We start from the raw sequence: 25,730 nt of genomic DNA, 5'->3' as shown, positions 1-25,730 counted from the left end.
GGGGTGGCCAGCCAGATCTGCCCCCCTTTCCAAAAGGGGGCTGGCGGCTAGGGGAGGGAAAACCTAAAAAATTTCCTCCCCCCAAGTCCCCCCCTTGCCCTAGAGTGGGCTGGCCGCATGGGCCTTGTGGGGGGCAGCCCCCTGGCCCATTAAGGCCAGGCTACTCCCTCACAAGCCCATGTAGCCCAGGGATAGGTGGGCCTCAAGGTGAAACCCTCCGGATCCCTTCGAAACCTTCTAGAAGCTTCCCGGTCAAAACCGGGAAATATTCCGAACTTTTCGGAACCCTGAAAACAACTTTCCATATATAAATCTTTATCTCCGGAACATTCCGGAGCTCCTCGTTACGTCTAGGATCCCATCCAAGACTCCGAATCATAATTCGATATCATCATCATTTATCTCATCTAACCCAAGCAACATGAAAGGTTAAGTGTGTGACCCTACGGGTTCGAGAACATGTGGACATGATCAAATATCAATAACCAATAGTGGGACCTGGATGTCCATAATGGTTCCCACATATTCCACGAAGATCTCATCGGTTGAACCACTATGTCGAGGATTCAATTAATCCAATATCCAATTCTCTTTGTCTCGCGATATATTACTTGCCCGAGATTTGATCGTCGGTATCACCATACCTAGTTTAATCTCGTTACCGGCAAGTTCTCTTTACTCGTTCCATAATATAATACTCCCGTGACTAAACACATTAGTCACATGCTTGCAAGCTCATTAGGATGTTATATTACCGAGAGGGCCCAGAGATATCTCTCCGTCACAAGGAGTGACAAATCCCAGTTTTGATCCATACAACCCAACAAGCACCTTCTGAGCAAGTGCTGCTTCAGCAGCTTCTGCGACAGGTGCATCCGAGCCCAGATCGTGGGCAACTCCAAGTGCGCGTGCGGGGCGCATGCGCGCGCCGACGATCTCATCCCCAACCCGGCGCTGCGCACCACCATCGCCAACATGCTCGCCGATCATCACTACGACTACAGTGCCCCAATTGCGCCGGCGTCTTACGATCCCTTCTTCGGTGCTGGCGGCACGCCGTGGCCGGCTGATCCTTCCATGTACTACGGCGGCATGCCATACGCTTACGGCGGCGGTTACCCGATGCCGATGGGTCCGCACCATGTCGGCACCGTGGGCAGCATGGAAGCCTCGTATGGCTACCACGGCGAGCATCACGGCAGGAAGAGGACGATGGGGTGCGATGATCAGAGGTACCCGGACCGTGGTTTCAAGACAAGGTGCGGTGGAAGCAGCAGATCACAGATCGCCGTAGTGCTGACGTAAGGCACTGAAGCTCAAGGGTCTGAATTTCTGACTCTGCTGATTTGCTGGAGTGTTGGTGCCCAATGCTGAGATCTGAGAAGCCTCGTCTCTCTCTCTAGTTATTAGAATGTTCAGCGATGTAAATCAGTGGATCAAGATTCATAGAACTACATGAGTAGAACTGTACTCGGGCATTTGCAGATGTTGTCTCCCTCCGTAACTATATTACTCCGCAATAAAAAAAATATTCTCTTGAATTTCATCGTATCTCCATCTGGAATGTAAAATTACAACAGATGATGCTGAAATTGTTGTATTCCCTGCCTTTGTTTGCCGGATAGCTGTTTCTTTTCTTTTTTTGACGAACGGATAGCTATTTATAATTGGGAGGATTTTCAATTGAAGTAGGACCTTATGTATGCAGAGTAACTGTTGGTGTTTTAGTGTTTGTTCTGTACCTTGAGACTAACATATGAGTGAGCATCATCCCTCTGCATTGTTCCTCTGAATTTCGAAAACTGGAAGCATAGTACATTGTGATACATTTTTTAGCTGAAACATTATATCAATTGCATTGTGTTGTGCGGAGCAGGCCCTTTTACTGAAACATGTTGTTAGAGACTGTCTTCAGAAATGCATAAGATTCATAAAACAAGAAATGAGGATTTAAGGAACCACTTCGCTTAGTTGTTCCAAGATGGGAACATACAGAATAAACGCAATATATTTTCATCCCTTGTAATCAGTGACAAATACTCCCTCTGATCCTAAATTATTGACTCAAATTTGTCTAAATATGGATGTATCTATTTTTAAAAAGTGTCTAGATACATGTAAAATTTCGACAACAATTTAGAATCGAAGGATACATGATTTACAAATAATTGGAAGCTTAGGGTCAACTTAGAACCGCAAATACATCAGTGGTTTCTGTTTACTGAAATACTACTAATCAAGTTGTGAGTGAAGCGAGACACCATACAACCAAACGTCTCCAGTAAATACAGTGACTAATGCCAACGATTTACCTCCCTTCTTGAATCCCAAATTTGGATTGTTGGCTTCTTGAAACAGGTGCGAACTGACGTACTCCTGTTTGTGTGAACTGTCTTTCAGACACACTAAATAGCAGTACCATACATTCTATCATGGTCGACCAAGTACAATAGCCGTAATTCATGCCGGCTGACATGAACATACTACTACTCAACATCAGGGAACTCTGTGGGCTTGCTCTGTCTTGGCCAGTTTTAGGCCCGAGTCGTATGCATATGTTTCGTACGCGATCTGATGTTGTACCTTGGGCGCAGAACTGACTGCTTTGACCAGAACTCTGTAATCAATAAATCTGTTGTTTCTTTAGCCGGGAGCAATGGTCCTTTTCATCTAAAAAAGACGAATGAGGTCGGCCAGATAAAAGACAGAACTCAGAACGTTCCTTCATTCGCAAAATACAAAACGAAAAATGCTGGGAAGGTGTTCCGGAGGTAAAGTGATTTTTTTTACCGGGCAAGGGACCTACCGGAGTTAAATCACCATAAAGTTTCGTCAAGATTCGTGTTGTTTCTAAACAAGTTCCATCTGGAGGCGCTGTACTTACCACATGCAGGTGCATGTGCGGGACCGGACATAGTGCATGTATAGGGAAGTAATTAATTGCTTTGCACTTTGCTGCTGGCTCTGACCACTGCATGCATGCGAGCATTTATGGTTAGGTACTGTTAGCTCTGAAATTTTAAAGATATCTCATTGAAATCCAAACGTGCGATGATTTCATTGATGCATCATTTAAAAAAATATGTGTGCACCATTGAACTTTCATTGACAAATAATTGAAATTTCGTTATCACCAATCATTATTTCAGTGGTCAAATATTGAAAACATTGAAACACTAGTTTCATTGAGACACAAATATTTTCATTGACCGTATATATGAAAGTTTTTTGAAACACTACTGTTTCGATCGACAAGATTTCAACTTATTCCTATATGATTGAAATTGTATAATAAAGTTTCATTGAGACACCAATGTTTCAATCGGCAATCTTTAGGACACTAACGTTTCAATAGTTAGATTCAATTTCAAACATTTGTAAAACACATCATTTTCAACTTTGTCGTTTTGAACTTGCAGCACTATTGTTTCAATGAAAATTTCATTTTGAATTTGCTCCAAATTTTTTGAAACTTTATCCGTAGGTCGGAAACACGATCTTAAACCAACCATCAAATTTCATCAAATTATGAGTCCGTTTGGACCACCAAATAATTTGTACAACTATCAAAACGTGTTAGTGTAGTACTCCCTCCGTCCAACAAAAGATGTCTCAAGTTTGTTAAAATTTGGATGTATGTAGACATAACTTAATGTATAGATGCATTCAAATTTAATCAAAGTTGAGACCTCCTTTGTTGGACGGAGGGAGTACTAGTATCGGTGGAGATCGGCCGAGATTTTGAACTTGCTCGAAACTTTTTGAAACTTTTTCTCTAGGTGGGAAAGACCATCTTAAACAACCCCTCAGATTTTCATCAACTTTTGAGTTCGTTTAGACCCTCAAATAATCTGTACAAAAATCAAAATGTGTTAGTGTACCGTTGCCTTTCCCAACCAGCAACCACGTCCCATCTAGGGCTTGGGACCCACGTCTGGATAGGTAGTTATAGGCAACAAAAGTCTACGCAAGCTGAAAACAGAAAACGAATCTGAGAGAATGAACGGTGGATTAAACTCCGGTACGGTAATTAGAATTTCCGGTTCTAGAGGACCTAGCAAGCATCTAATCGACGTGGAGGAAAAAGAAATGCTATCCCTGCAGTTGGCATGTAAATTCTTGAGCAATCCTTAGGTGGAGGAAAGAGACACCATGCAACTAATCTACTGAGCATTTCCCCCCAAGAACAAAAAAAAAAAAAAACGAATCCAGTGGCTCAGTCCGATACAATTCGGTTAAGCGTGTCGAGGACAATTCCCACTGACGTACCGAGAACGCATGGTTCCGCAACCAGAAGTTGTTAAGGCGTTTCCAATGTGCAGCAAAGAAATTTCCCGCGACGCGTGAAAACTTTCTCGTCTAGTCAGCAGATGGGCTGATGGAGAAAGCTTGTCGTAGTATTAAAACACCCTCTTGCTTGCATGTCCTTAGTTTCTCTCGACAATTACATCAACAGCGATGTGCGTACACATCTGGCGGTCTGTAGTCTGTACTGGCGCGCGTGTACTGCCCGATCAATTTGAGTGACCTGATAATTAACCTGATTAATGTGCAAGTCACGAAAGCTCGTACGGAATCTAATCAAGATGGATTGCAGATCGGTCTAAAAGCACAGAATCTAACGGCCGGCCTAGCAAATGCTAGCTGCTGACTGGGATCGTGTTCGGCAAATGCGTGGATCGCGGAAGTTGCCTGGCCACTGCAGGTAGTGACCATTCAGTCAAAGGCCCATAATCCATGCACGCAGTACGCTCGCGTGACCTCACGGTGCCCCTGTCACGGCGATGACGACTTACTATTAGTTAGTTTTATTTTACTGTATGCAGTAGCCACGTTAACTTGGCTTGATCGGTTTGCGTTGTTGTGCACACGATGGATCGGGACCCACCGCCATGCCACCTTCCATGCAGCTTCCTCCTCCTCCCGTCCTCACTCCTTTTTAACCTTGTCCTACTGCTTTTCCTAGCTCCTTCCCCGGCAATTAGGAATTGCAGTTTGGAGTGTAGCATGCAAATGCAAACACCACACAAGCTTAATTAACCCTACGGTAGCTTATAGAAGTGCACGCCAGTTGCCTGCTGGTATGTACACGCAGAGCGGCTAGCGGCGTGTGCTATATGTGCATGGCGTCCTCTGGAGGCGCCGGGAGGGACGTGCCGGCGGAGAAGGCGGCGGCGGCCGTGAACGACCTGATCGAGGTGCGCGAGGGCGCGGCCAGGCTCAAGATCTTGCTGCAGGAGCAGTCGTCGGAGTGGACGGAGCTCATCGACGATATGCTGGGTAAGCTGTCGAGCGCTTTGTCGGCGTTGGACACCGGCGGCGCCGCAGCCGGGGCGTCGTCGGCCGACGGGGTGATCAGGCCGACGGCTGCAGGTGAGAGCTCGGGCGGGAGGACGAGGAGGCGCATCTCCTACAGAAGGTGAAAAACATGGCTTCAGTTTAATTAGCATGGCATACACTAATTAATTTTGCTCCAGCAGAAGGTGATATACGTACAGTCGAGCTAGTGAAGAAACAGTATATGTGCGGTGCTAATTAATTTTCAGGCTGATGCTCTCATTAGTGTGTTCATTAATTTTGCTGCATGTATATATGTCAGATCGCAACGCTCCTCCGGCAAACGAGTCACTGATACGTTGGTCGATGGTCACGTATGGCGGAAATATGGGCAGAAGGAGATCCAAAACTCACCCCATCCAAGGTATTTATACTTGTCTCGCATATACTATCAGCCTGGCTAGCTAAAATAATTTGTGATGGAATTAAATTGGACGGAACCGGTGGTGACGACAGTAATTCGTTCTGGCAGGAGCTACTACAGGTGCACGCACAAATCAGACCAAGGCTGCAACGCCAAGAGGCAAGTCCAGGCCTGCGAGGCCGATCCATCCAAGTACGCCGTCACGTACTACGGCGAGCACACCTGCAGCGACTACCCATCCTCCACCGCCCCGATGATCATCGTGGCAGCCGCCGCCGACGAAGACGACGACAACCTTGCGAATAACCTCGTCAGTTTCGCGCAGACTTTATCTCCTCATCAGTTGGCCAAGGAAGAAGGGGTAGTCGCCGCGAGCCGGATGTCCTCCTCGTGGTGCACCACGAGCGCGGACGACGTGTTCAGCTCCTCGGCCGATCCGTTCGTGCAGCTGGCGGCCGACGAGCTCGCCGCTGTCGTCGTGGGGTCGGCCGGGAGGACTAGCGACGCTGGCCTGCACGGTGGCGGCGGCGGAACGGCGGCCGGTACGGACAGCTTCGCGACGTCGTCGCCGAGCAGCCTCGGGTTCCGGGTGGGCTCGCTCGGTACCATCGGAGACGACGACTTTTTCCTGTTCGATCCATGAGATTTCATATTCACACATGGAATTAATTCAAACGCCCGTATGGTGATTAATTCCATCGATCACAACGTTTACTTGCACCGCATGATGCGTCATGCATGCATGCATGTATGCCTGCATGATTCATGCGCATGTGCAGTATTGTACATATATATACTTTGATCCATTTCTTGAATTGGGAGCGAAGGAGGACTTTGCCATCCCCTACTTATGTGCTCCCTTCAATCCATAATAAGTGTCGGAGATAGCATAGAGTGAAAAGAAAAAAAAATACCATGCCATGCAATCATGGATTGAAAATTTTAGATAGCACTCTCTTGTAACATATGTAAATATATTTTTACAATTTTAATAATATTGCTATAGGTCTTATGACCTAAAGCTTTCCTAAAAAACATAATAAGTGTCGGAGATTTAATAATCACTCTCCGGTTCATAAAAAATGTCGTCCATTTTGCACTAAGTTAGTACCATTTTATACTTAGTGGACGGCACTTCTTATAGATCGAGGGAGTACAAAATTAGTACAACTTTATACTCAGTACTAAATTCCCGAAATTTTCGGATAGAGTATATACGATGCATCAGCTGGTTTTGTTCATTTTTTTGCCCATGATTCCATGAATGATGAATGTATAACCAGTGTGTTAACTGATATGATTATGGATTACGGTAGGTTAGTGAAGATGTACACGCACTGGATGTACGCCAGCAAGCTGTATGCATGCATGCACAGCACAAGAATATTGTTGTGAACGTTGCATGCGTGCTGCAGCAAGTATTCATTGCTGTTCTTGATGCTCTAATACATCTTCATCTTCCAAACATGGTTATTGTTGTTCTCTTTTCAAATTGATTGAAGCTCACGATAGCTTCAAAAAAAAAGAAGATTGAAGCTCACGATCAGTTAACATCAGTTCACATGTGCAATGACAAGACCAGGCCGGCTGGCCTCAAAAGAGAAACAGTGGCCCAGCCGGCCCATGATACTAGTACTCCACAGTGGCCCATCTGCTTCACCAGCGTGCTACACGCCGAACAAAATTCGGAGTCGGGAGGGCTCCCCAACAGAACCAAAAACGATCAAACATGCAAAAGAGGAAACTCTTGGAAAAGGCGCATTTATATGTGGAGTGTCAACAACCGACACGGGACGGTGCTCCCTACAGGCTGTAGCACAGGTAGCAGATCACAGCCCTTCCAAAAAAGAAAAGTACGAGTATCAAATCACAACAGGCGCCAGCGAACAGTTGGGCTAGAACTGTCAGACCGTTTTTTTTAAGAAGTCAGACTGGTTAGGTGGGCTGTATTGTACTTGTCGTATCCATATTAATTCGAAATGTTATATGTGTATAGACGTTTTTTAGACGTATACATCATATTTGGACAAATTTGAGATAATTGATATAATCATAGGGGTATATAGCAATTCGCGATACTATAAACCTGTTGTGTGTTTCACGTGGCTCGGCTGAATCTATCTGCCCGGATCTGATTGATAATTTATGATACATGGCGTGGTTGCCGTATTTGATGAGGGTGACTTCAATTTATGGGCGTTGTGTCCTGGATATGTTAAAAAAAAAGAACTTATCTGTTGAGCACATCTGTTTTCCTAAAGTTTTACAAGTACATAAAAGACCTGATCGAACATTTTGATATTTATTTTGTTTCGAAATTCTTTAAAATTGAAGAAAAATCTTTGCCACTTGCTCACGTACACAATAGTGAGGAACAACTGTGCACGTATGCAATACTCCCTCCATTCCAAAACACAACTCATATAGAGTTGTACACTTGGATCAAGGCAGCTCTCGTTTCTAGTGATTAACCACTCATATTGGATTAATAGTAAATGGATGTGAGTAGTTATTGACCGGGTGCGGGTACCAAGAGAAAAACGATGTGTGTCGCGGAACAAATGAGAAAAATCTATATGAGTTGTGTTTTGGAATGGAGGGAGTAGTGAGGAACAACGCAGGCACACACTAATGTGGAACACTATCTCATGTATTTTCCTTGCAGGTTGAAGGATGGATCTTAAAATTCAGGACGGACATAGGGTCTCTTTTGTTTAGGCTACAACTTCTACTTATTTAGCTTCTAGAGGTCACAATCAACAAGTTAAAACAAACACCAATTACCGAGTCTCAACAAATAACAAACCACTGTCTTAGCTCGAAAAATATACACATCACTCTCAAAAATTTGTAGGTGTCAACAACTAAAGTACCCGCACATTGCTTTGATACTCCGGAAATATTAAGGTCTTTTTTATTCAAAGAAAATTCATAGAAATTATAGAGAATTCTATTCATAAGGAATTTTTCTATACAACTCGTTTGATTTGTAGGATTTGAAATTGTAGGAACTTTTCTTATGGACTAATTTACATGCAATTCCAAAAAAAAAATCACGACATGTTCCTATGTTTATATGACAACTATGGTTAGCACACAATCCTATGAGTGTGCATCGGGAGATCATGAACCCACGGATCTGGTTTTGGCAAGTGGATGGTTTATGGGTTGGTCTGGACAATTAGAGGAAACCCATGGATGCATGGTTATCTGCAATCTCTCTTGCATGGTGCAATCAAGGAGAGGCTAAGATATCCTCTCTAAGCTGGAGGGATCTTATTGATCGATATTCAAGCTGGTGGGATGAAAAATCTTGTGCGACGAACCATTTGGCCCGTTGATGTACATCACGTTCTATTACATTACCACATGATGTTATGAACGATTTTTCAAAACCTATTGAGTATATTGACGATGCATGAATATTTTTGTATTACGCTGGAGACCGCTCGCTCCGGATTCTCCCCACGTCTTGGAAACCACGAGCCATTGACTTGAGCGCGAATCTCAAAGGCAGTAAGTAAAAGAAAACCAAAGCAGCCCACGCGCCCTGCGAGCTCACGTTGTCCATGCCCCTGCCGCACGACGGTCGCTCCATATCACGAGGACGAAGCACTGATCCCATCCGCTTTCTTTGACAGAGACAGCAACGGAATAGCTCGGTTTAGTGTAGTTTAGCTTAGGTTCGGTTTTGCTTGGACGGAACAACCAACAACCGACGACCACTCCACGCAGCTCCCAGCCGTGGACGACGACGCGCTCCAAGTCCAGTTCCCCACCTCCATCCACACTAGCCTTCGCTTCGTTTAGCTTAGCTTTGCTAGATCTCGCCGGCCGCCTTGAATTCTTTTCTCGGGCCCCTCTCTAGCTATAGGTCGGCAGATCTGCGCCTCCCGGAAATCTCCTTTGCTTCCACCCAAAGACTCGATTCTTTTCTTGCCGGCTTGATACAAGAACTCCCCTTTGCTGAGATTGCTCCCGGATCGTACGGTTGGGGGCCCAGGATGATGGGTCCGGGGTGGTGTGCCGTGGTGGTGCTGCTGGCCATGACGGAGGCGGCGGCGGGGAGGTTCGTGGTGGAGAAGAATAGCGTGCGGGTGACCTCGCCGGAGGGGCTAAAGGGAAAGTATGAGTGCGCCATCGGCAACTTCGGGGTGCCGCAGTACGGGGGCACCTTGCACGGCTGGGTCGTCTACCCCAAGGTCAACAGGCAGGGTTGCAAGGAATTCGACGTCTCCTTCAAGGACAAGGAGCACAGGTCCGGAGCACGCCCCAACTTCGTCCTCATCGACCGCGGAGGTGACGACGGCTCTGTTTACTTTACTTTGCGTTCTTGCTTCAGCCCAGTAATTATGTCGCGCACGGTGATTAGAACTATTAGTAGTATGGTTTGTACTAGTTATTGAGCTGATTTAGTTTGGTCAGTCGTTAGGGGATTTAATGAGAGTAATCTTTCATTTGGTTAGGCGGTTGTTAGCATTAATTATTGGTCAATTAGCTTCCAGCACGCTTATCTTGGATGCACTTTTTGTTTCTCAATTATCTGTTTGGTTCTCTACAAGTAAGGATTAGTTTGATTTGCAGTTGTATTTGGGGGAGCAATTCATGTAGTTACAGTCAAATTTAAACTGAAGATGTGTTAATTTGGTATCTAACGCTTATCAGTAAATACACCTAGATTGTATGTTCACGAAGAATAATTCAGTTGTTGCAACCCAGTAAAATAACAGAAGCCCTGCTGGTTGCTGCAAGAAAGCCAATAACATCATCTCGTAAACTATTTACGTTTACCTAGCATGATACATAGATATTGTCATAACCTTGATTTACTGTTCTGTTTATGGGAGAACCACCGTGGCTTGTTTCAGTAATTGCTGAAAACTGCATGTTCATACGTTTTGCGGAGTCCCGTTTGTTTCCTTCTATAAATTTGATTGCTCATGATGGTATGCGATTGTTAGCATGAGAACTGTCTATTTTAATTCTGGTTGTTCTGTACTGAACTGTTGATTCATTAATGAAATCTGAGGAATAACCTTTCTTCAACAAAAAATAGTGCTACCATGCCTATGATAGCAGAATTAGAATGTGCAGACATAAATTTGTTTATGGAACACAACTATTTTTTTTCACTAGTAACTAATAGTCTAATATGATCCAGAACTTCAATAACAAAGTTTTAGAGAAGATTTCTCACTGTATGATATGGTAGACTTTTCTGTTTCACAATTTATTCATTCTTTACGAGGAACTGTCTGACACATAGAAGTGATTCAGGACAAAACAACACTATTATTCTCTGCTTGGTAGATATGTTATACAATGTTATTGCGTGTTGAAACGTGTAATTAATTTATCGTCTGGCTTGTTTAATTAGCTTTGGTAGTATTTTCTTTCCCAGTCTTAAATGATAATACTAATTTTCCTTCCCAACAGAATGCTTTTTCACAACAAAGGCGTGGAATGCACAAATTGCTGGAGCTGCAGCCGTTCTGGTTGTGGATAGCAAGGATGAGCCTTTAATCACAATGGACAACCCAGACGATACTGGCACAAAGCACTTAGAAAACATCACTATTCCCTCGGTGCTTATAACAAAGAAACTGGGTGAGGACCTTAAGAAATCTGCTGAAAAAGGTGAAATGGTTAGTGTCCTTCTGGACTGGAGGGAATCCCTTCCCCATCCCGATGAGCGTGTAGAGTATGAATTCTGGACAAACAGTAACGATGAGTGTGGTCCTAAATGTGATATGCAAATGGACTTTGTGAAGAGCTTTAGAGGAACTGCACAAGTCCTTGAGCAGAAGGGTTACACCCAGTTCACTCCTCATTATATTACATGGTATTGTCCAGAAGCTTTTGTCGTGAGCAAGCAATGCAAATCCCAGTGCATCAATCATGGGAGATATTGTGCACCGGATCCAGAGCAGGATTTCAACAAAGGATATGATGGAAAAGATGTTGTGTTTCAAAATCTACATCAAGTTTGTGTTTTTAAGGTTGCTAATGACACTGGCAAGCCATGGTTGTGGTGGGATTACGTACATGACTTTGCCATTAGATGCCCTATGAAGGAGAAGAAATACACACATGAATGTGCAAGTCATGTTATTAAGTCACTTGGTAGGTCTAATAGGCACTGTTTTCATGTATCTCAGAATTCTTTATGTTATTATTGTTTAACTAATTGGCTAAACCTTCCAATTTAATATTTCCTATTTTGTACTTACAGGGTTAGACATTGAGAAGATAGACAAGTGTGTTGGAGATCCTGAAGCAGATGAGGAAAACCCAATTCTAAAGGCAGAACAAGATGCCCAAGTACGATCTTGTAGATAAAGGACCTTGTTTTGTTATATAGCGTCTCATTTGCGCACATTTTCATCAAATCATAGTATATTCAGCTATAAGTTTCTATTATATAGATTGGTCATGGTAAACGAGGCGATGTCACTATACTGCCAACCCTTGTCGTCAACAACAGGCAATACCGAGGTTGTCTACTGTTCTGTAGTTCTACTTGTTTTTCTCCTGATGTATTTGTTTTACAATTTAGTTTTGTCTTCAGGTAAGTTGGACAAAGGTGCGGTGCTAAAAGCAATCTGTTCAGGATTTGAGGAGACAACTGAACCCACTATTTGTTTGAGTGAAGGTCTGTACACCTTTTCCTTTAAGTATATGAATTTGCTTCCTAGATATTGTCTTATGGCGCATTACTGTTCCTTGTAGATGTTCAAACAAATGAGTGCTTGGAGAACAATGGCGGTTGCTGGCTTGACAACGATAATAACGTCACTGCTTGCAGGGTACTGTTTACCTGGAGATGCTTCTGATATTTCACCTTGTCTTCATACTCTATTCTTCTTGTAAGACAGCTCTAATTTGCTGCATATGAAAATGCAGGATACCTTCCGTGGGCGTGTTTGTGAGTGCCCTATTGTCAAAGGTGTCAAATTTGTTGGTGATGGGTACACCAATTGTGAAGGTACTTTGGGAATTTAGTTATGTGATAGAACTTGATGTAATTATTCATGTAATCGGTGTTATTGACTTCTTCGCACCATCTTATTATCAGTTTTATGTTAATTATTTGTATAACTTATTATTAACATTTGCCATTATCAGCTTCCGGTATTGGGAGGTGTGAGATCAACAATGGAGGATGCTGGAAGGAAACTAAAAATGGGAAGACAATATCTGCCTGCTCGGTAAGTAGATGAGTAGATTTAATCCTGAGACTAAGAGAGACCTATTAGTTTTTCTTTGTGATTGTTTGACGGCACGAAAACTTAATTCGGAAATTCTGCAGCATGAAGAATCTAATGGTTGCAAATGTCCAGAAGGTTTCAAGGGTGATGGCATAAAAAGTTGTGAAGGTACTTTTATCATTATTCAGAAACTTATTTTGTATGACTTAAACACAATATTTTAATTAGTACTCTGTCTAGTAAACAATAATTACAACATCAGCAAATTTTCCAAATTAAAACTTGACCAAGTTTTAACAGGTGTAAAACCTAAGGAAATTATACTGTTATGTAAGTACTGTCGAGACAATTGTGCTCAAGTGCTCATCATCTTCATATTTAGCCAATATATATTCACAAAGATGAGTTATAGAGGTTAGAGTGCACAATATTTAGGCAACCACTTATTTTGACTGAAGTACTACTCAACATATTCTAGAGAACACTAGGTTTCCTGCAAAAAAAAGGAAATAAAGAACTTTGCTAGATTGCTTTTACTTGAGCAGATAATCTGTCGATAGGTTTCTATTATAAATGTTCACCTAGAGAGTATAGCGAATAATCCAAACTTTGAGAACTTTAGGGCTTATTATGGAATTCATATTTTTTATTCTTAATCCACACTATGTGCAGATATTGACGAATGCAAAATGAAAACTGCCTGCCAGTGCACTGGCTGCAGCTGCGAAAATACATGGGGAAGCTATGAATGCAGTTGTGCTGGTGGTGACAGTATGTTATATATGAGAGAGCAAGACACTTGTATCAGTGAGTAGCCTAATCCAAACTTGTCCGTAGCTATCTAATTCAATTTCTTCATATGTGTCTTGCAATCGCTAGTATATATTATGTGTGATGGCAAGCAAGTATACCTGCTTACTGCTGAGTTGAGCAAAATACTTTCTTTTGTTTGACATGTCTGATCTTACAATACTTTCTTGTTATTTGAGATGCTTGATTTTATGCTTCAGTTCAAATGATGGGTGGACTGGCTGTTTCGTGTTGGTTGCTTAATAAACGATAGTCATCTACTAAAGAATTTCCCTTAAGGTTTGAATTATCATACAACCTTATTTGTAGCCTTACCAACATACTCCAGCCATGGTTATTAGGGTGTGTTTGGTTGAGTCTTACCAAAACTTTGGCTAACCAAATTATTGGTCAAGGTTTTGCTTGCCCATGTATTGGCCAAGTTTGGCCATAAGATGAACTGGGTATGCTATGCTACCATTGGCATGCCAAAAAGTTCGCAGCCATCCAAACAAAGACCAATTTTTTTGTCATAACCAAAAAATTGGCATGGTGCACTTTGGCAACAATCCAAACATACCCGTAGTGAGGTCAATGAGGCTTTATGTTCCTTGGTACTGTAACGGTTCTTTTTATTCACAGAGGTTACTTCAATTGCACTTTTAAGTTTTGAAAGGTGAAGCAGCAGGCACAGGTTATGTTTACCGTGATCTGCACTATTGCCTCACCTAGATTGCTTTAAGCTAATTAGCACACGGTTTCATTGTTAGGATTCTGGACCAGACTTGATGCTATCATCTTCTGATTAGTATTCGTTATTTCCCCTTTTCCTCCAGAAATACTGTCAGCTCCTTTTCTTTTAAGAACACTGTAATCTTGCACTTCACTTTGTTGCCTGAACTGAAACGAAAAAAAGGCATGTGCATGAAAATGATAGTACAGATATTCTGACAACCTAAGATGGTATCAGCAAGGAGAAGTGTGGCATAGTTCATTTCAACTTTGAATATTATACTAGTCTAATGCTGTTTATAAACCCCTTACCCCTTGCAGGCAAACAGGCTGTCTCCTCTGTCGGCTGGAGCTTCATGTGGGTTATTTTCTTCGGGCTTGTTTTTGCTGGGGTCGGAGCATATGCAGTGTACAAATACAGGCTGCGGGTAATAAACCATCTCTACTCACACTCTCTTAACAATCTACATTTATTTTCGAGTGGTCATAGGCCGGAGGAGTTGAACCATTTGTTAAGATAACAATGATACTCGATTTGTGCCTGACTTGATCTATGCTATCATGCCTCATCAGAGTTACATGGACTCGGAGATCCGTGCCATCATGGCTCAGTACATGCCTTTGGACAGCCAAGAAGGAGCAAACCAACAACAGCATGTCGCTCATGCTGGTGATATCTGAAATGACACTGCTTTTGTGGAGGAACAAAGGAACACGCAGCATATCATCGGTGGTGTCGACTTTACAGAGGTCAAGATAAACGGAAAGATACGGTTTGTGTGAGCAAAGATTTGATGTAATGATTCTAGGAGTTAAAACTGGTGTGCACACTCATTTTGCAAACAGCATAGGCGATATCATCACAATGTTACCCCTTTGTAGGCTCCGGTCATTCGCTCGGACTCACTGTTCTTATCGCATAACACGTGTCAACATCCTGTAAATACTTGTTGTTCAGACTAGAGAACTTCCTATGCCCTTATATCTGAATAAATCCGGAGTCTACAAGAGGTATACCACAAACTTTTGCCATTTTTTTAAAATCTCTATCTTGGTGATTGCTGCTCGTGCTGTTATTTCTTGGAACATGGCCAAGGAGCGTGGGCTGTGTGAGCTTGGGCAAGCGTGAGAAATTCCGTACTCCTCCCAAGAGCAGCGCTGCGTTGCCATGAAAAGGAGTAAGCGTGCTGAGCCATTGCAGCATGGGAGGGGTTGCAGCACAGCGAGCAAAACATACTGTTCGATCGAGTGTTGAGCCTTTCAGTAGAGAAATACAGAGGCGGTGCGGCAGCATGATACAGCGTGCGGTGGATGCATCGATTATTCCTTTCGTTCTTTTGAGGTAGGGGGAGGAGCTGCTCGATCGAAATTTTCTGTTCTGCTCTTTTGAGACGCGCCTTTGCTTAGGGGAATCTCACACCTGCCATGATTGGTCACGGCCAGGTTCCCCAGGATCAATCCTTTCTGGCCATTTTTTCGTAGTGCCAAGTCAGTAGGCCTCCTTTTCAGGCTTATAGCATGGCTCTAGCCCCCAGCTCGATGACGCAGTCTGACAGGTCGTTGCCGGCTCTCATGGAAAAGGTAGCCTGTGTCGAGTGTCGACCTGAATCATGGTTCAGGACGATTGAATGAATACGTCCATGTGCACGCTATACGCCTATACTGTATGTACACGGTACACTCAGACTACGTGCAGCATTTTCTCATCAGCCTCTGCAACAAAATGATGTGCATTGGTTAGTCATAACGCGTACATACACAGGGCTGTTTGTTGCATCAGTGGGAGACTGGGGAGTGGAAAAAAAAAAAGGACGCATGGAGCACCGCTCGATGATGCCCACGGCATTGGAATGTTTTCATCACAGTCGTCCATTTCAGATTGATCGGTGACGGTTTCTGGCGGGTTTCGTGTCTGGATGTCTCACGCGGGCCCCACTCCCCAGCGACAGAATCTAAGAACAGTCAAACAGCCCGCCATGGATTGAATTGAATTGAATCTTTCCGCTTGTAGACGGACGCAGGGCACGGTCCCGGTCTGCCGCGCGTGAATGCAGCCACGCTAGCTGGAGCTCGTCCTCGTCGGTTGCCTGCGCGCGGACTGCTGCTGTGGCGAGATGCTGGCAGCTCAAATGAATGCGTATTGATGGCGGCAATCAAGACTCCCACGCTGCCTGGTACATACAGTATGTCCAGTAAGCATCGTCCCAGACGATCAGATCAGTCGAGCCCCATTAAACGGGGGATCAGATCAGTCCGGGAGGCGGCAACTAGTACACAGTACCCTCCCCCACGCCTCGCACCCTTCAGCCCGTGTCTCGGCTCTCTTCTCTTTCCTGCCTGCCGGCGTCCGGTTCCTATTTCCGAGTGCCGATGGATGCTCGTCAGGTTTTGAGCGGCGCGCGCGCGCCCTTCGAGACCGCTGGGCTGGACGCGGGAGCGGCTGGGCTTTCGAGCTCGGGAAGTGGGTTCTCTCTCCCGTCCCGTGTGCGGCAGGTGCTGATTGTCTGATTTAAGTCAACCGACTTTGTGAGCCTGACAAGTGGGTCTCAACATTTCAGTCTCGCAAAGGCAGGTGACTTAAGTCAGAGAATACTTACCCACCCGCGTGCGGCACCCTGTGTCTTGGACAGAACGATATGCTGCTGTGCCGTGGTCTGCACAAGATTGGCGCGACCAGTGCGAACGGCAGACGTCCTCGAGGATCATGATTCTTGAGTCGATTAGACTACTCACGGTGGTCCCGGTGGAGTTGTCAAGTAACCAATTTGATTTAATGATGTGATATGTTATCAAACGAGGAGTGAGATGCGGTATATATGTTGGGATTTGGACACCAGCAGAGCAAACCACAACGCCCTTAACCTGTAACGAACTTTGAGGATAGGTTCAACCAACAAATACGCAGCAGACAATCAACATGCACAAGTGACACAAGCTTTTAAGGTGGAAAAAGCCTACTCAACTTGAGAAGTAAAAACCACGCCTAGAGATGTAAAAAAAACTCAGTACATTACCAACCAGTAATCACAACAATAACCATGAGATTTAGAACCACAACAGAACAAAGTAACACAACTTCTGTCCTCTCTGGTATTCTATCAACAGTTTTTAAGCCGCGGGTCCAAACAGCATCAAATTTGACAGACAAGTAGATCCACGAGAGCTCAACAAGCCCTCCAAATTTCAAATCAATCGGACACCGTTTTCCTATCTACCAAAACTACTCTATTTTGAAACTACAGTCAACAAGTTGACGAAACCATTCTCAAATCTGATGCTCCTCTGACCTAACACTCAAACCAGCCAACCCGATTGAAATACTCAAAGTAAGAAACAAGCTCACCATGTTTGGAGCTAATCCAACCACGTTTGAGCCTCCCAGCTTGAAGACAACCGGTCTGGAGTCATCAATCCGGACATAAATCAGCACTTGCTTCTTCTTCCTCTCTTCTCACAGGTTGTGTTCTTTTGAGTTGCTCTCTCTTGCTCACTCTTGTTTTCACAATGGCAGCCGCACATAGGACAAGGGTGGCTACGGTTTTCTTCTTCACCTTGTACAACAAATGAGCAATCTCAGCTGTCGAATGAGACTGAAATCAATGGTTCATAATCACCGGGCTTGTGGTTGTTTGTTGGGTTGAAAGTTCACCTCCATGTGGAGAGATGATTCAATAAGATGTTAACTGTTTATAATGAGAGTAACATAAAAAGTAGTGTCATGCATATGATACTACTCTATGTTACTTCATTGGGTGTCAGTCAACTTGGAAATTGAAAAACTCCCGGTGGGCATAGAGATCAAACATGAAGCATGATATGTATCGGTTTGGTTTCCTAAAGGGTCTATTTGAATTATAGGATTTGTAGGACGCCAATCATCGGGATTTTATGCACTAAAAAATGCTCCTCGGAACAAAGAAGGTGTGCTACCTTTGTTGATGAATTGATTTTGTATGCCCCTATCTCGTATAAATTTCAACATCCATTCATTTTGTGTAGCATATCAATTCAAATGATCACTTTGTGAAGAATGGTAGGGTTTTTTTTTAATAATGGTTCAATGTTATTCAAAGTAAAGGGTACCAAGAGAAGACGTGGCTTTCTTTGCCAAAATCAAGAACTGGGGAAAAATTTAAATTGACTCTAAGGGCCACTAAATATCAAAAAATGATCTCCCTCTCGCTCGCGAAGCATGCCATTTGCTCTAGTGCGCCCTCTCGTGAAGCCCGTCGGTTGATCCAGAATGCAGTTCGTCATTGTTGTCTTCATCCTCTCAGTCCATCCTCTTCCTTATTGTGCCCATCCTCCCTGAGTTCCATCTCTTCCTTTGCGATAGATGCATGGCCCCATGGATCTTCCCCTTCCTCCTCCCCCATCGAGTTTGGGTCATTAGACTTCAAAAGACATGGGGGATTAAGAGGAGTGTGATTGTGGTCATCCGATCCGGGTCAGATGAGACTCCAGCGAGCTCAAATCGTCGAAGTCCGGGGCCCTCCAATCATAGTTGAAAAAATCGGATCTGACAGCTGGTTGAACCAGAAAAACCCAGAATCGAGCGTATGTCTGGTCTTTGTAAGACTACCGGTCCATACAAGGAAGCGAACCAGGATTTTTTCTGGTTAGACCATCAATTTTGTCCCGAATCGCCAGAAACCGGGAGCAGTCCGACTGTCGAACTCGATCGGAGGTGGGATATAAATCTGACCATATAGCCACATGTTTAGTCTTTAGTTGGTGGCCGCACATTGCAAGATAAATTTTCTGCGATCTCACTCCTGCGGATCCCAAAATACGGAGAAATTTGTCAAAATGCCACGCCTTTTCACGTATTGCCACGGCAATTTTTTTGACAGAATCGGTAGAGAGCGCCGATATGAATTTCAAGCCTGGGTTCGTATCGACACGAACGAATCCAATGCAACTACAGGCCGCCTCAAAAGCGACGAAGGGTCCCGATATTCTTCTACTTTTTTCTTGACCGCGGTCCACACACACACCGTACCTCGAAACCGAGAAGAGTGCAGTGCCCCCACGTACTCCGAGGACGAACCCATACACCAGGCCCACGCACAAAAAGCCCATTGTCCCCCCGGCGCAAGCCCTTTTTCGCACCGAGCACCCCCGCTCTCGGGCCATCTGAACCATCAGTCCAGCGCTACGCCCTCTTTTGGCCGTCCGATCACTTCTCCCTTGGAGCAGCTTTTTTGCCCTCTTTCCATTCCTTTCTCGCGAGCATAAACCAACCCAGCTCACACGAAGCGACCCTTCCCCCCCGCTTCTCTCTCGTCTCTCCCCCCAGCAGCAATGGCGTTCTGTGGCGCGGCGGCGGTGAAGAAGAAGAAGAACTCGTAGACGGCGGCAGTTTCTGTATCGTCAAGTACTTACCCATAACCCGTTTCTACTAGATCTTAACTGTCTGCATTTCGGGAGCTTAATCGCTTACATTTGGTTTCTTATCTTTAATCTTCAGGACCTAGAAGGCCGCATTTGGAGCCTGGAGGCCGTCTGCCGCAGATTTAAGCGAGCTTCATCTCTCGTAGCGTCTTCCCTCTCACAGAATCGCGTTCTCGCGGCGTTTCCTGGAGCATTTTGGGATACCTCCGTGGCAAAAATCCCACCTTGTGCCATCTGGGATCCAACTCGCAGCAATGCATCCTCTCTTGCTGGTTCTCGTCCACCTCGTCTTCTTGGCGGAGGCCAAAGGCGCCGGCCGCGGCGCGGGCTCGGTGGCGGCGCTGAACGATGACGTGCTGGGGCTGATTGTGTTCAAGGCCGACGTGGTGGACCCGGAGGGGCGCCTCGCGACGTGGAGCGAGGACGATGAGCGGGCCTGCGCATGGGCCGGCGTCACCTGCGACCCGCGCACCAGCCGCGTCTCCGGGCTCTCCCTCGACGGCTTCGGCCTCTCCGGCAAGCTCGGCAGGGGCCTCCTCCGCCTCGAGTCGCTCCAGTCGCTCTCCCTCTCCCGCAACAACTTCTCCGGCGACCTCCCTGCCGACCTCGCCCGCCTCCCGGACCTCCAGTCGCTGGACCTCAGCTCCAACGCCTTCTCGGGCGCCGTTCCTGACGGATTCTTCGGCAAGTGCCACTCCCTCCGCGACGTCTCCCTCGCCAACAACGCCTTCTCCGGTGGCATCCCTGATGTCGGCGGATGCGCCACGCTCGCCTCTCTGAACATGTCGTCCAATCGCCTTGCGGGGACGCTACCTGGCGGCATTTGGTCCCTGAACGCCCTTCGAACTCTGGACCTCTCTGGCAATGCCATCACTGGTGACTTGCCTGTAGGCATCAGCAAGATGTTCAATCTGCGGGCACTGAACTTGCGTAGCAACCGCCTCACGGGCAGCCTCCCGGATGACATTGGGGACTGCCCGCTGCTTAGGTCAGTGAACCTCAGGTCCAATTCGCTGTCGGGCAACTTACCGGAGTCCCTGCGAAGGCTCTCCAGTTGCACAGACCTTGACTTGAGCTCAAATGAGCTCACCGGGACTGTTCCAACCTGGATTGGAGAAATGGCGAGCTTGGAGATGCTAGATTTGTCGGGGAACAAGTTCTCCGGGGAGATTCCGGAATCTATTGGCGGACTCATGTCATTGAGGGAGTTGAGGTTGTCTGGAAATGGGTTCACTGGTGGCTTGCCTGAGTCAATTGGGCGATGCAGAAGCCTAGTGCATGTCGACGTGAGCTGGAATTCCCTGACTGGCAGCCTGCCTGCCTGGATCTTTTCATCCGGCGTGCAATGGGTGTCGGTCTCGGATAACACTTTGAGTGGTGAGGTACTGGTTCCTGTGAATGCTTCCTCTGTGATTCAAGGTGTGGACCTGTCAAGCAACGCATTCTCAGGACCAATCCCATCGGAGATCTCACAACTGCTGACGTTACAGTCGTTGAACATTTCTTGGAACTCACTGTCTGGGAGTATTCCAGCCAGTATCATGGAGATGAAATCACTGGAGTTGCTTGATTTGAGTGCTAATAGGCTCAATGGGAGGATTCCAGCTACCATTGGAGGAAAGTCGTTGAAAGTGTTGAGGCTGGGGAAGAACTCCCTTGCTGGAGAAATTCCAGTCCAGATTGGCGATTGCTCTGCCCTTGCTTCACTGTAAGTTTAAGCACCGCTTCCTGATTTGATTCGATTGACTAGGCAATATTAGGTATCGTTCACACAATTGATTTGGCTATGGTCTCTTTTGAATACTTGGTTACTGTTTGCAGGGATCTATCACATAATGGTCTAACAGGAGCTATTCCAGCAACCATAGCCAATCTCACCAATCTTCAGACAGCTGATCTTTCTCGGAATAAGCTCACCGGTGGTCTGCCAAAGCAGCTCTCCAACCTTGCCCACCTCATTCGCTTCAATGTTTCACATAACCAGCTCTCTGGGGATCTCCCTCCTGGTAGCTTTTTTGATACTATCCCCTTCTCATCAGTGTCTGACAATCCTGGCCTTTGCGGTTCAAAGCTCAACTCTTCTTGTCCTGGTGTGCTACCAAAACCAATTGTACTGAATCCAGACTCTTCCTCCAATCCGCTAGCACAGACGGAACCTGTGCTAGAGGGGCTCCGTCACAAGAAAACCATACTGAGCATCTCAGCCCTTGTTGCAATTGGTGCTGCTGTTCTCATTGCTGTTGGCATCATAACCATTACTGTTCTTAACCTTCGAGTTCGTTCACCGGCTTCTCATTCTGCCCCTGTACTAGAACTCTCAGATGGATATCTCAGTCAGTCTCCCACAACTGATGTGAACGCAGGCAAGCTTGTAATGTTTGGAGGAGGCAATTCAGAATTCAGTGCAAGTACCCATGCTCTCCTGAACAAGGACTGTGAGCTTGGCCGTGGTGGTTTTGGCACTGTATACAAGACAACTCTCCGAGATGGCCAACCTGTTGCCATAAAGAAACTGACTGTGTCAAGCTTGGTTAAATCTCAAGATGAATTCGAGAGGGAAGTGAAGATGTTGGGCAAGCTACGCCACCACAACCTTGTTGCACTCAAGGGCTATTATTGGACACCATCGCTTCAGCTTCTTATCTATGAGTTTGTCTCTGGGGGCAACTTACATAAACTACTGCATGAGTTGTCCACTGTAAGTTGCCTTTCATGGAAGGAAAGATTTGATATAGTTCTTGGTATAGCAAGAAGCCTGGCTCACCTCCACCGGCATGACATTATCCACTACAATCTGAAGTCAAGCAACATTATGCTCAATGGATCTGGTGAGGCCAAGGTGGGGGACTACGGATTAGCAAAGCTACTGCCTATGTTGGATCGGTATGTTCTAAGCAGTAAGGTACAGAGTGCACTTGGTTACATGGCACCAGAATTTACATGCAGGACTGTAAAGATAACTGATAAATGTGATGTTTATGGATTTGGAGTTCTTGTCCTTGAGGTCATGACTGGGAAGACACCAGTGGAGTACATGGAAGATGATGTTATTGTTCTGTGTGATGTGGTGAGAGCTGCTTTAGATGAAGGAAAAGTGGAAGAATGTGTTGATGAGAGGCTTTGCGGGAAATTTCCGCTGGAGGAAGCTGTTCCTATCATGAAACTTGGCTTAGTCTGTACTTCTCAGGTTCCTTCCAATAGGCCAGACATGAGTGAGGTGGTGAATATATTGGAGTTGATCAGATGCCCTCCGGACAGCCCAGAAACTGAATTAGGTTAAGCTCTATCTGCTTTGGTCTTCTTTTTGGTGGATCTTGTCTCATTTTGGAGTCCTTGGCTTGGTAACCGATTAAATGATGAAAGTGGAAGGACATTCTATCTAGTTTACTTTAGGTCGTAGGAGCAAGCCAAAGTGTGAAGTGCCAAGGTAGTCATTTGATAGTCAAGGAATTATGCCATGCATGCAATGGTTTCATGGCCTATATCTGTTGATGTGTTTGACTTTGATCCTCATCAGTATGATGTCTGTTGTGGATCCTCTCACATCAATTATATAAGCATGAGATTTCTGTAGAAAATATTGATGCTCGCTCTTACTGTTCTGGTGGCTTCACTGCAAGTTGTCTGTAGTTTCGGTTTCAATTATGCATCGTGATCATGTAATGCTACTTGTGTAGTGTGTCCCCCGCCCCCTTTCTAGCATTTTTAGTACTCCCTCCGTCCAACAAAAGATGTCTCAAGTTTGTTAAAATTTGGATGTATCTAGACATGACTTAGTGTATAGATGCATTCAAATTTAGTCAAAATTGAGACATCCTTTGTTGCACGGAGGAAGTAGAAGCTTGCCACATGTTGGTGTCTGCCTTTTCTAACCACCTATAGCTATGGCCATCCTATTGATGTAATCCTGTCATTTCTAGGTAGGTCTATCTGTAATGTAGAACTTATATGCAATTGAGCCCCGATAAATCCATGTGTATATCTGCAGTGTTTTACCTCAAATGCAAAATCATTTTAGTTTAGCCATTTCTTGTGTGTGAAGTTCCCTTGCTTCTTTATCAAAAGGAACCAATACTGATGCTTTCATGTGAGCCAACCATATCCTGCTCCTGTACCTGTCATCTGGTTCAGATATGCCTGCTTATTTCTACTGCTACTGCAGGCAGAACTTGGGCAAATTTTCCTGTCTCGGTTCATTTTTCAAACTTGTGTTATTGTACTTGAATCAACTCACTGTTATAGACCGGGTACTATTAATATCAATTGATATGTCAGAATGTTTGTTGTTTTGTCTTGTCATCTAACCCAAGTCTGCCGGGAATTATACGTCGAATCAGAACATGTTAATGTGGATTGACAACATCCTGGCTACTAACTGTAAATGTAGTGTACTAGAGAAAGATGTTTATTTGTCCCCTTCCTCATGTACTTGTTCCTCCGTTTCTCCCTCATGCATCTGCAGCTGCAAGAGAATCTTTGTTCTTTAATGTCAGTACTCTAAAATCATGGTACGTCAACCTAGCTTTAGTAAAAACTAATCGAAGGACTGGCTGTTAAGCTGAAGACATTTTGGATTTTTGGAATACAATAAGTGCAGTGCTATAGACTTACAGACAGTGTTGCCTCAGTTCTCAGTCTGGTAACCCTAATTAGTTTCTTTCGCAAAAAAAAACCCTAATTAGTTTCCGTTTCCGGTGTTGCTGGTTCCTGTAGACCTTTTTCTCATGGTAATGAAAAATAAGCATCATTGTCACTGGTTTTCAAAGTGATTAATTTAGGCATGAGTATCAAGTATCAGACTAACAGTTTCTGACCATTCTGTGGAACCTTATTAGTAACAAACAGCTTCCTCGCCCCAAAACGACAACATGGATTAGTGTTGCCCGGATATTCTTGCAATGGCATGCATGTGCATAAACAAACGACAAAGTGCCTGAAAAAGCAGAAATAAATCATTCATCAGGATGACTGTGTTGGCACTACATCTGGGGCTGTTTTGCAGCAAAGCATAATCTTTTTATCTGCCGGTCCCAACACACTACATGCGAGCCTGTTTCATCACCCAAACATAGTAACTAGGGGATTTTATATTCAGCTTATGAAAGGTTTATGATGATGCCCCTTTGACCATCGAATCAGGAGCCTATCTATGCAACGCAAGTCTGGAACTTGTCCGACTCTGTGTCGTGATGCTGCTAGCTAGCTGCCCTGTGAACCATACGCCAGTTACTGCTTGGTTGTACACTGCCTCCTCACATTATCAGGGAACACGCTGCCTTACTCACATCCATTGCAAGTTTCCCATTGTATTCGTCTCAGGAGCAACCGGTGAAGAAGCACAACACAAGCATGGCCTTGGCTATCACTTCAGCATGTTCAGACCAAGATGGTTAGCCAACGGCATCTTTTCCCAATGGGCAATTGCAGGCAGCTGGAGCTGGTGCAGGACAGCTCAACAATGAGCAGCTTTGGCACCACCCCTTCAGGCCTGTCCAATCCTTCTTTCTCCCACTGGAACTTTGGAGTTTGGACGCAAATAGTAAGAGCCATCGCCTGTTGTGGGTAGCTTTTGGACCGTTCATCTCAAACAAACTGCTAAAGAGGTTCTTCCTTGGGATTTTTGGGTTACTCCGTATGATTTTCTCAGGAGTCCAAGTTTACTTGGCCAGGGATGCGAACGGGATCCAGTGGATGGTCTACTTCTATTTCAATTCTCAGATCTTCCATTCAAAACTTTGAGCAAAATTTGAATAAGAAAAGAGGAGCCTGTTGAAGCATCCTCGCCTGAACATGAAGCTCGGTTGGCATTACTGCATTACGTCCCCTCCTTGGATGTTGCTCCTGTTTACCAGTCGCGGAGTCGCCCCGTGCATGGGAACCTGGGAACTGTAACAAGTGCAGCAGAA

General features: G+C 45.0%; 3 protein-coding genes across 3 annotated transcripts; all 3 read left to right on the top strand.

Moving 5' to 3' along the window:
- Positions 1 to 4,972: 4,972 nt before the first annotated feature.
- On the top strand, positions 4,973 to 6,602 carry LOC100839062 (probable WRKY transcription factor 70). Its single transcript, XM_010230353.3, has 3 exons — positions 4,973 to 5,419; positions 5,600 to 5,701; positions 5,810 to 6,602. Exons 1-3 carry the CDS (start codon positions 5,118 to 5,120, stop codon positions 6,342 to 6,344), a joined length of 939 nt encoding a protein of 312 aa, XP_010228655.1. The 5' UTR covers positions 4,973 to 5,117; the 3' UTR covers positions 6,345 to 6,602.
- Positions 6,603 to 9,342: 2,740 nt separating this feature from the next.
- On the top strand, positions 9,343 to 15,465 carry LOC100825752 (vacuolar-sorting receptor 1). The gene is made up of 12 exons (XM_010230352.3): positions 9,343 to 10,000; positions 11,138 to 11,824; positions 11,934 to 12,022; positions 12,127 to 12,196; positions 12,270 to 12,353; positions 12,431 to 12,507; positions 12,605 to 12,686; positions 12,827 to 12,909; positions 13,011 to 13,077; positions 13,582 to 13,716; positions 14,752 to 14,858; positions 15,004 to 15,465. Exons 1-12 carry the CDS (start codon positions 9,706 to 9,708, stop codon positions 15,109 to 15,111), a joined length of 1,884 nt encoding a protein of 627 aa, XP_010228654.1. The 5' UTR covers positions 9,343 to 9,705; the 3' UTR covers positions 15,112 to 15,465.
- Positions 15,466 to 19,648: 4,183 nt separating this feature from the next.
- LOC100826068 (probable LRR receptor-like serine/threonine-protein kinase IRK) lies at positions 19,649 to 23,811 on the top strand. Its single transcript, XM_003557920.4, has 3 exons — positions 19,649 to 19,807; positions 19,901 to 21,532; positions 21,646 to 23,811. The coding sequence occupies exons 2-3, from the start codon at positions 20,079 to 20,081 to the stop codon at positions 23,102 to 23,104; spliced, it is 2,913 nt and encodes a 970-aa protein (XP_003557968.1). The 5' UTR covers positions 19,649 to 19,807; positions 19,901 to 20,078; the 3' UTR covers positions 23,105 to 23,811.
- Positions 23,812 to 25,730: the final 1,919 nt, after the last annotated feature.

The sequence above is a fragment of the Brachypodium distachyon genome, chromosome 1 (assembly GCF_000005505.3).
Source record: "Brachypodium distachyon strain Bd21 chromosome 1, Brachypodium_distachyon_v3.0, whole genome shotgun sequence".
Taxonomy (NCBI): domain Eukaryota; kingdom Viridiplantae; phylum Streptophyta; class Magnoliopsida; order Poales; family Poaceae; genus Brachypodium; species Brachypodium distachyon.
The sequence above is the reverse complement of the archived record's forward strand: the minus strand, read 5'-3'. Positions and strand labels throughout refer to the sequence as shown.